We start from the raw sequence: 12,155 nt of genomic DNA on the forward strand, positions 1-12,155 counted from the left end.
AATCTTTGATCGTGAACCCTAGAAAATCGCTCTGCTGCTTGCTAGTGTGCAATCATTCTTATATGATCTTTATCATTATTCGCTACATGGTGCTGAAATATCCGATGTTCAAGTTACGTGCGTGGTTCAGTAACCGCTGGTCGGTTACGGCTTTCTCCAAGTCCATGCATCTGAAACATATAACGGGCTAACTAATCCCTTACCCGACATGGAATGGTATCCGGACTAGAGGACGTGGTTCACCATATGATTAAGTCGTTGTATTGGCTTTCCCTATCTAATCCTATCCTATATGCTTATACATTCGAGATGAATATGCGTGTGGCATTTGAAATTTCTATTGAATACGTCATCATAAGACACGTTGCGAACATTCTTTCTGTAAACTATTTTTACAGCAGACGATCATCAAATTTAAAACAAAGATGTAAATGTATTGGTTACATTCGATCCATATATGATCCATTACAGCGATAAATGAAATTGGAATGTCAATTATGATAAAACTAAAATATGTATGTGAAGTATTGTTGTCTGTAGATATAGATCTAATTTTCAAGTTAAAATTAAAAAGTTAAAATCTGGTATTTTTATTTCCATTTTTGTCAAATTTGAACACCCGGTTGACTAAATCGAACTCCGTGATACCATGGTCAACTGAAAGCTTGTGATCAGTGTATTTTGCAGCTTATGTGAATGAGATGATTTCACTTATAGTCCAGGTCATTTGCTAACATTTTCAAAGTAATTGAATACCATTTACTTGAAACTGTATTAATAAACAAATATATCGTGACCTAAATCTAGGAAAATAAAAATTATCATTTTTCTATGAAGATAATTTGGGTCGAATGGGACCTGTATTACAACTCAACTGCTAGTTGAGTATGCCTTCGGGCATTTCTACCTTAAACACGTCAATGTGATCTAATAATAAGACAAGAAAGCAATGCTCAAATTTTTGGACACGAAAGCCAAAATGAAGTAGTACGAGTATGCAATCTTTCACAGTAGATTACCGGTACCAGTCTTCACGACTTCGCCTGATCAACCAGTTAGCCACGAATTCGAAATTGTAACCGCCACGAGGTGCGCAATTTTTTCAATTTTGATGACGTCATCGCACACAAAAAGTGAATCCAAAACAGCCCACAGTAATTTTTGAAATAAATAGGAGTAATAGCCTTTTAGCGACAAAAACAGTCTTAAACCACTGAGAATTGCAAAGCAAATGGTCAAGTAATTGATGAGAAAAGAGAATTTTTTGCAACAAGAAGAAAAAGAAAAACACTAACAACAACAAAATCAACAACAACAACATAATATCAAAACGACCCATAGGTTCATTTTGTGTTCAATAATATATGAACACAGGTCTTCACAAGTTACGAAACACATTGCTTTCAATTGCCAATGGATGGCGGATATCTTCGTGAAAAGTGAAATTTGTACGATTTCCAAGACTTCTGACGCATAGTTCTTTCGTTAAGACCCGCCACAAAGTTGGCTTGCATCGATTTTAAGCATTAATTTACAGAATCATTTTAAGAATTCCAACCTGATTCGGCCCTCCCAAAGTACTGTCAATATTTCCCCCACTAAACCATAAAATTCCCACTATCACATCAACTTCGTTTTAGCTATTTGTAGGTTGTATGTCCTAGCTGAACAGAGAAAGATATGGCAATTACCTAACAGACTCGAAAACGAAATCAAAGAATAATAATTATAAAAATATATAATAATAATAATGTATCAAAATTATTGTTGGGGCTAGGACAAAATGTGACTAGGACCAAAGTTAATTCATGTCGTAGCCTGGGCTGTCTGTTTTTGGTCATTAATTAATATTTCGGATTCCTATTTTTGCATTCGAAAATGTGCCGTATTTGGACGAGGGCAGTCAGTGAGCAGTCATAAAACCTTGATACACAACTTTCACGTCTCTGGTTGCTAACATAGAAAAAAGATACATTATTTTGAAACTTTTGTTTTCAATTTTATCATTTATTCGATCTTTTCAAATCATGTTTCCTGAGTTTAGGAGTTTTTCAATCTAGAAAGTCCATAATCGGATCTCCCCACCACGATATCTGTATAATAAATGCCTTTTTGTATTCTACCACGTTTTATCCAACCCGCCATCTTTACCAATATTTTTGTATCAACACTACTTTCAATATCATATTTTTGTCTAAAAATGTGGTGCTATATGTTTCCATTGTCTCATGAAATAAACAAGAAGAATCATGGGGTATGACGTCACGAGTTCATCTTGGAAACACAATGTATATTATACAGGTTATAGTTGCCAAATACCGTTTTATTTCGATGTTATCTTATTGATAATGCACCGCAATAATAAATACTGTCAGTTTTATATATATATGAGCTAATTTATGTATTTATCAAGCATGTTTCGAAATTTTTTGTCCAATTATTGTGTGAAAAAAAAGTTGATGTCTGGGTCATGACTTTTGAAAAAGTGCACATATACGTGTCGGAAATATTTGAGGAGTGGCCACAAAAATAATTGTAAATTTTCGACACGGTATCTAGTATTTGTATAATATTTTTGTCTGTTTTGACATGTTTTATGAAATACCACGGAAGCGATGTTTAATGTTACTTTCCGAATAATTTAACACGAACTTTTGCCGAGGTCATCTTCCATCTATAATGAGAAGGTATTCGTGCTATGTGAACTAAAAATAAACGCTTGATATGGAGTTAACAGTAGTCGAATAGTATTGTTGTTTCAAATTAACGTTTGGCTCTTTCGTGCAATTTTACAATATTTTTATTTGACTAAATAATATATATATTTTATCATAGGGCAATTTTGTTTGTTTATTCGTTGTTTTCGAAAGCAATAAAAAGTGTAAAATGACGTAATCCATATTTTTAGTTCTGTTTTAAAATGCTTTGAAAATTGGTAATATTTTCAACTGTCCCGTAAACTTAAAAATAAATTTATACTAATTGAAAAGTACCCTTTTGTTAACTTTAGTATATCCGTACTTCAAAGTAAAGTGGCTTCTTTAATAATAAGAGGCGGCAATAGGTTTCAAAAATATGATTATTCTAGAATTTAGATAGACAACGCACTGTATCTGAACCATCCGTTTTTGTTAACAAAATGCTTATTTGTGATGAATTTTACAGCAGAATATGTAGTGACAAACGTTGAAAAGACCTTGAAAAATTCTTACATATTCTGGCAACATTAAAAAATAATTAAAATGTCCCTATTAAGACGACGCGTTCAAAATATATAAGTAATACATATAATTGTTTTAATTGTTTCAAGTGTCTCCCTACTTTATACTCATTGGCCTATCCCAAACTTAATGCAGCCACAAAGGGTCATATTCTACTTTGCCATATAGTCGACTTCAAATAAATAGGAAAATCACAATATCCCATAAGAATACATTACGCCCTCTTTAATTTACTTAAAACTAATCACAAAACTCGATTTTAATCTGGTATCAACTTGACTAATCGCACGTAAATCGATGCTAATCGACCAATCACAGACTTCTAATTAGAAAATTCAATACATTAATAAGTGTCTTCGACGCCGATTTAGTTCACTTGTTTGAGATTTACAATATGGTGGAACCCTCGGGAATTGATACAGACTTTTTAGCTCGGAGTTGAAAATTTGATCACGGATTTTTGCGTTTTGTGCGATCGTTTTTCAAATATCACATTTTATATACACTGGTCGGATTGTGATGAGCAATATGATTATGATGAGGAATGAGGCTTCTGCAGGCAGCAAGCGAATCCGAGAAATTTTTACCGTGGCTGGACTGGACACCTATTATAAATGGCAAACAACAGTTTGCACCCTTTGTTGCTGAAATATTGATGAACTATTGCGTGTTTGTTGCAATTAATCTGATATGTTTTCAACTACTTCAAGTTTGTGTCATAAAATGATGTCTGTTGTATATTGTAACGTCACATAAGCTTAGTGGGTGACATATTTCCCGTAACTGTTCCGTCTTGACCCAAGATGTTCCCACGTGAGCCTACTTTAATCAGCTGAAACTCGTAATCATTTTGCACGCGATCCCTAGTTCAATGACACCATTCATTAAAAATGGGTAAATTCAACTGAATTTTCACTACACTAAGGATATACTCGTATATCCATCGTAAACTAATACCTGTAATTCCACATCTATTACACACAGATCATATATTTACCATGCTTGGTTAATACATAAATAATCTATTTGGATCTGTATTTTGAACCACGTTAAAATTTCATTATTTTACAGTATTTTTAATAGCTCACCGGCACAAAGTTTGAACACCTGTTCGCAAAACTCGAATAAACTTATCAATATGAAATAATAATCGTAAAAACACATTCACGGATAATTTATGGCTGAAATTCTTCACCTGGCGTTGTGTGGTTTTAAATCGAAACGAGATAGCGGAATTCGTTTATATTTGTAACGTGACTTTTTGGTATGACTGACGCCATGACATGTCAACGAAAACAATATTACTGGACTTCGTTTTCAATCTTTATTAGGCCAGTAATCAGTCAATTCACAAATTCCACATACGGACACCAGAATTGGATGTTCAATGTATATACTCAAAACGCATCTATTCCGGACATACGTAGCATTTTAGAAATCTTGATGGAATTCCCGTATTTTGTTGAAAATTGTGGCATCATATTTCAAAACTGTGACGTTTTAACACCGTTTCGAGGCACATTAACAAAAGATGGCGCCGTTTTATGACACGAAAATGTATTCAAATCATCTCTACCAATTCATATTTTTCGTTGTCTTAATTTTTTTATTCAATTTTAGCTCGAACCAAAGCAATAAGTCTGTTGAAGATTGATTTTATGTTGGATCAAAACATTCCACGCGGAAAATATGGAAATTTTATTATGAACCGTACACACTTCCCACGCAGAAAATGGTTCGATGGAAAGAAAACCTGGATGGAAATGATACTTATCAAAATATACTATCGCGTGGTATTGTCCATAATTCTGTGTTTGATAAAAGACTGCAGTAATACAGTTTGATTATCAAATGATATATATTACCTCGTGCATAAAGGAATGTCAGTACATATACCAAAGGTAATCTGAATTATATTCAACTTTTAAGAATAGCCCTCGAATAAAATGTTAACATTCGACACAATATAAAACCAAACAATTTTTTGGAATACTTATACTCCAAAACTATTACGAATAACCAAAATCTGTTGTCTTCCAAAAAATCATTTTTTCTTGAGCCAGGCGGTCCTTGCACGTTTTATTGCACAATACTCGCCTGTCATTCATTTCAGTATAGTACTATAGTATATACATTTGTCCATTTTATTGTATTTTATTACACAATGTTCCCCTTGTTATTATTTTGCGACTTTTTGGTGCTGACATTATTTGCATTTTGTGTAAGCAGAGTATTCCTAAAAATGCTAAGCTATGATCAAATCAAACGAAATTATTTAGAATTTTATAGTTATTGGCGATAGAATTGAGCGCTCGTGATTATTCATTTTGAATATCGTTATAGCGAAAATTACGATTTTTCAGTAGCATATCTTCGGATTATGCACTGCATAAAATTTTGAGGATTTGGTCATTTTTACTGCTCAATTTTTCAACTCAGTCGGTTTTGTCACGCTTTTCTACATTGAGTTATGATTGCTTTTTACTTCTTTTGTGCTGGGTATCACAGTTGTAATTTTGCATCGAGTTTTCTTGCACTGAACTGACCCTCTTAGCAACAATCATGATTTTCTTTGAAAAATAACATCCATTTTTATTTTATTTATAATTTTGCCCTCTTAAATATTTGTATTCATTCCATCTTACTCAAAATGGGATTTCCCTTGTATGTACACAAAATCGTAATGTAACTCTGTAAGGAAAATCACACATGCGAATTTTCTCTCCTCAAAATTTATGATCAATAATACAAGTGACAAATTCTAACTTCTCTACAAAAATGGCAGAATTTCCAAAACATAATATTAATTTTTATTATTTAGAGTTTCGACGATCTTTATACATGTTGGCCCCACAACACTACATAATATTGTTTGAATTGCAGCGTGCTTTGTTGCACAAAGAAATGTTAGTATGCCTTCGCTGTATTGCCTAGCGCTAAGTACTTATCTGTTCGAAATTTGGTTGCTGAAATTCCATCAAGTTTTACAAAGCCTTTACGGTTTTAATACTTCCTATAATTTTTTTTTATTCGAGGATATTTTTTTTATAAATAATATCCACTATTTATGAAATAATAAAATTATTACCCAAAGCACATTTTACAAAGATATTTTTCAAATATTTTATTTATGCTTTTATTTTATTAACATCACAAAAAATATCCATTCGAAGGATAATAAATTTGATAATTAATTCAAAACAACACGTACCAATGCGTTTATCTCACGCACTGACTCTCTTTCGCCATTTTGTATGTAAGCTGTGCAGTACTTTGTGTACTTTTTGTACTTTGTGAAAGTTTCTTTGTCGATTTTCGTACTATCATATTATTATTCCTATTATTGTACATACACTTTCTTTATATTTCTTTTAAATAAAGCATTGCTTGCCATTAAAATTGTTTTGTGTATATATTCAGGCAAATGTAGGTGTTACGGGTAATCATGGCGTAAAAACTTGGCAACATCTATATTTTGCTCAGGTAAAGCCACATCACGATTTTAAAAGCTCATTGATGGCAAGCAAACGCATCTCACTTTGAAGTAATTTCCGGAAAAATAAATGTTATGTAAAATGATTATTTTACATTAGTAATTAATTTTGGGGCCAGAAAAGCACTACATGCCGTTTAGTATTTGAGCATATCTTTGGGTCGCGAGATTTTACAAAATTTATTTTAAAAAAAAATTTGGGTCGCTTTGGACACCATTGCATAACTTCGCCCGAAACCGGTGTCTCCCTTCCTCTTATTACCTTGATGGACGTAATGAGTGGCCGGAATTTTTGAAGGTTGTTCATAGCGTGTGTATGAAAAAGTTGAGGAAAATATGTTCGCCCGGTCAATTATGCTCCCGAATGAAAAACTGCGCAGAAAGAGCTCGGAAACGTATTTTGGCGTTTGAGTCATAGCAATAGTCGTAAATTTGAATGCTTTGGAGCAGGAGATAAAATTTCTGTTAAAATCCCTTAGTCATAATATTAAACATCGAACTCCGCAAGTCGGAATTTTCGTCATTTGTAAATACCACAACGGACTATGTTTCAATTTTGATATTTCGGAATCCTTCAAATTGATTTCGACGTGAATTTATGTGATGTCATCGGAGTCGTTTCCGTCACAAAAATCATTTTCTACAATTCGGTGGGAACAATTTTTTTAAGTGAGTTACTGGCTTATATTTCTTAAGTTTAATGTATATTATTCACGTACAAAGGTGCCGAATCAGTTGAAATTGATCCAACAAGTTTTATTCTTGGTATTACAGCCCAACTCGTCCGAAATTACGGTCGGGTGTGGCATTTAACCGCAATATTATACACATGGTATTTATCATATCAAAGATAATTTAAGTTTCCGTTAGATGGCGCGACAACGTGTTGCGAAACCTGTTAAGCAAGTAAAGTGATTCCGGTATAAACTGGTATTTTCTGAATCAAACAGGTAGGGACAATGTATTTTTCTGTTATGAAATAATGTATTCAATTTAAGGCAGTGTATCATCTATGATATATACTTTATGAATAGTCAAAAATAAACCACGAAAGAAAGCTTAAAGACTGAAAAATCAGTTTCCGCATAGCCTTCCATCTTGCTTTAAAACCTTCCATACAAATCTTAGCGATTTAATGGTCAATTTTGGCTTCAAATATTTGTAGATTTTATCAAATCTCATCCGTCCGAAAACATGTATAAATATAAAATGTGGTTGGTGGCATAAGGTACGTGAAGTGGCTTATCCTTGACTCATCGGCATAAAATTTATTGCGCATAAAGTACTTAGATTGTATTATTATATTTTTTTGATGACAGTGCTTTTCAAAGTCTGAAGAATTCAACGCTTTGTATAAATGAACATTTGACATCGCCATTTAAAACCCAATCGATTTTCCTTTAATTAAAGATCGCTTCGACATAGTGATAATCGGCGGGACAATCAACAGTGGTATATTTCTTATCTTTCTAATATTTTAATATGCAACATTGGTATGCTAAACTATATATATGCTAAACAATTATCGTTATGACTAACTATAGCTTACTCGTACTAAGACGAAATGTATGTTATTTCGCTACGGAGAAAACAGATTTGAAATACAAAGAAAGTATCTGAACAGCAGATGCATAATTTGAATTCTGCTAGGCTGAAAAGATTCATCTTGGAAACTTGTTCAATTTAATTTTCATGTATACTTTCATGTGTTTGTTGACTCACAAATAACGATGATGCTGTTGGGGGCGAATGTCACGTGCCTAACATAAATCAACGCATTTTGTAAGTCTTTATTTTATCCTAAATGAATAAAAAATGAAGTAATATTTCTGATGACGCAGGGTATGTATTAAGTGTTGCGTCACAAAGCATTTATCGAGATAGGTTGCGCAATTGGAGTATTATTATGCGCTGTTAATGCACTTTTGATTTGAAGATTCTAGCAGCATTTTTTTATGGGATGTCGTTAATAACTTTACAGTTTAACTTTCGTTCCAGCCATCACTTTGAACAAGGCATTGCTGTCATTTCGAGGTATTTACAAATTTTTGAATATTCAATATTTTTGGAATCTCATAGATCGATGTATACTCGGATTGTACCAAAACTTATCACAAATATACTGACGCAACTCGAAGATGAGATATGAGTACTTTTTATTGAAGATTTAGTGTTCAAACTGGCCTACAAATTTTCCTAAGTTTTGAAATCAGGGGGCTTCGAAATCAAAATCTTCGTGTTCACGTGTACGTTTTATTGTGTGTTTCTACTGAACATGAATATGCAGCAACTTCAGTAGCATTATTTAAATTTCTGCATAACAAAACATTTTGGATAATGATTAATGCCAGATGTAATGATAATTAAGTAAAGAAAAACATTTAAAGATGAGTTCTTTGTTGCAAGTAGAGTTGACATAGGATGTGCATTGTGCAATGTGCATTCTTCTCACGAAGGTGTCATAAATTTTATCACTTTGCGCAACTAAATTGTATTTTCATCACGACCCAGACGACCGAACGTGACATAAAAGCCACATTCTTACCTATGGTCACTGGTACATTTTTGAATATTCGTCAGCACACTCAAGGGCGTGACTTTGTAGCTTAGTACCGTTTATAAACTTTGCGTGTGGTAAGTCTGGGGGTACTTTTTATAGATCCAAAGCATATTTTACCACCCTTTTAATCGCTTTCTTCCCATATTTTGCCAAGTGTGGCTCCGCTCTGACATAATATATTAAATCAGGACTAAATATGGCTGTTACGTATATTCAGAAATACCTACGTTTCAATAGCTTTTAAAAAGATTTACCATTTCAGTCAAGATACTTAGGTACTTTCCATTGTTCAAAATCGGAATTTACTTTTCATATGACCCCACACCACTTTTCTTTATTATAAAAATGTCGGCAAATGCAGGGTTACACAGAGTTGGTTGAAGTCTGTGGGTTATTATCTTTATTACCAAACTATATGTAGTTTGCTATATTTCATGATAGAGTTCTCAATATGTGAAATTGGAACATACAGTTCCATCGACACGGTTGTTTTTTATGACTTTTTCATAAATGCAAGCAGACGTTGGAATGCATGGATGTGAAATCTATAAAAAAAAATTAATAAAATATATCTCATTTTGAAACTATATGATCATACTTCAATGAATTTGACCTCAATTATATTCGTATATTAATAAAGATTTTGTAAATTTGTTTTATCAAGCCTTTTACGCGTGGCATGTTGTCAATGGGACACGCCTTGGCAATGAATCAAGTATGAATATTCAGTGTCTTTTTTTATTTCGTTTGAGCGTCTAATCGAGAAATCATGCACAAAACAGAATTTTATATGGATGCCCTTTTTTTTAAATCTTTGAAATTTTTCTGCATGTTCAATCGTTTATGCCTAAAATAAAGATATTATAGGAAATATTCACCAAAATGAGTTGGCATTTGGTATCATTCCATTATCCGCATACAAAATGGCCGTCGTTCTACAAAGTCAAGTCACGTAGGCAGAAAATGTTACGACTACGCAAATATGAACTTTCACGACCGACAGGTGTCTCAAATTGTGTCCACAGAATGGAATTCATCGCAACAAAGTTTATGTTTGATTGTTTTACTGTAGAATGACGAACATCGTTTTCGTTTTAAATCCTTCATGTCATCCATCAACCTATCTTTAAGTGATCCTTTCAATATAGTCAATAAAAATTGAATGTAAGTTCGTATGTATGTGAGTGAGTACAATACCGTTAATCACAAAAAACTTGAACGCTAATAGCTACAAAGGTCGTTTACCGTGTTTAGGTGTGCTGCTTTTTTATCACGAACCGACTTATTATTTCGGCGACTATGATTATATAAAACAAAAACAAGCGTAAATTATAGGCTCACTTATTAGTATGCCAACGGCAAATAGTTTCATTGTCACTCCTATCAAGACCAATATCTCACAAATGAAAGTTCATGTATAAAACTTAACGCAATGGCTTGGGCGATTAATGTAAGCAAGCGCTGGCTATGATACAGCTTTCCATCGCGTCCATTTTGTTCCATCTTAAACGTTAAACTGTTACGTCCCCTTCGAATTGCCTGAGTGGTATCGTTTGAGAGTCCTGGGTGAATGAGCTACATTAACAGATTTTCTATTCTCGAAATTATTATAATTCTGCCTACGCAACCACCCAGGCGAACATGAAGGTATAAAATCAAAACTGTCTTATATCGTTTATACTCCCATTTTGCGATTAAATCATGTCTATATATATAAATTAATCGTAATTCGTAAAGTTCGTTACTTCTTAATATCAGGATAAATCATTGGTTTGACTTCATAGTTGAATCTTTCGAAATTTGGTATCAGCTTTGACTTTTGTATGCATTTAGACTGATTTGTTAATTGAATACCATGTACGATAGAACCGCATAACTTTCTATTAAACTTCGCACACTAGAAAATTCCCTACTTCGTCATGATTAATTAACGCTGGTGACTACAATCATGGCATAGAAATTGAACAAAGGATCGCACTTGAAATGGAAACAAGTGTATTTCGTAATGCCGAAGGACCGGTAATTATGGTGTTCATCGTTTCTTAAGAAAACATCAAAAGCCCAAATGACACTTGTGGCTGTTTCTCTATTGCGCTTACGTTGCGTAATTGTCAGGCGGAAACGTGGACCATTGTCTGAGAGATTGGTACATACAAGTATGTATATTCTTCACTAGGGGAATGACTGCAGATTCGACATTTTATAGAGTTTACGTTCATTTGCTTTTCAGGTAACATTACCACACAAAAAAGTTGTGCCAAAAGCAATAATGAATCAAGCGTATGCATTTTTATTACCTAATTACCCGTTTTGCGAGTGTCATGTGAAGTTGAATAAATACTGGGCCGTAAATTCAAGACTATGTTGGTGTGGCACGGTCTCCAATTAACTGGGCTGTAAACTAAGTGTATAAATTTGTAAGAGTCTTCGGTTTAGATGAATAAATAGATATTTTGCGTGCAAGGCTAACTTTTTCGGGTATAATTGTCAATCCTTGAGTATTAAAATTACATGAGGTTTTAGCATGATTCGATTTTTGATACTACTGTCTATACAAAATGGCGTTCTATAGTTCTGTTCACGAGATTCAGGAATTACTAAAATATTGAAAAGGGAAGTTTGCTTAGTAGTTTTCAATAAAACCTACTTTTAACGGTGTTTGTCAAAAACACGATTTAATATCTTTTTCTTCGCACACACCCAATTAAACAACCTCTACTTGTGTTAATGATATTTCACAATACAATATCGCCAAGATGGCGTAAATGAGTCAAATTTCTTAAGTAAGGAGAAAATAACCTCGTTGCTCTCGTAGAGAGACGATCGCCGCCTTTTTCTTTTTACATATTTCATCGCGTATCGTTATTTGCCGTCATAACTA

At 33.4% G+C, this 12,155-nt stretch overlaps 1 protein-coding gene across 1 annotated transcript in view; it reads left to right on the forward strand.

The window, feature by feature from the left end:
* Positions 1-6,625, forward strand: part of LOC120328941 (ephrin type-B receptor 1-like) — a 61,638-nt gene extending 55,013 nt beyond the window's left edge. Inside the window, exon 21 of the mRNA XM_039395529.2 lies at positions 4,842-6,625. Coding sequence (XP_039251463.2) covers positions 4,842-4,875 — 34 coding nt within the window. The 3' untranslated portion in view covers positions 4,876-6,625. The remainder of the gene's footprint in view (positions 1-4,841) is intronic.
* Positions 6,626-12,155: the final 5,530 nt, after the last annotated feature.

This window comes from Styela clava, chromosome 7 (genome assembly GCF_964204865.1).
Source record: "Styela clava chromosome 7, kaStyClav1.hap1.2, whole genome shotgun sequence".
Classification (NCBI taxonomy): domain Eukaryota; kingdom Metazoa; phylum Chordata; class Ascidiacea; order Stolidobranchia; family Styelidae; genus Styela; species Styela clava.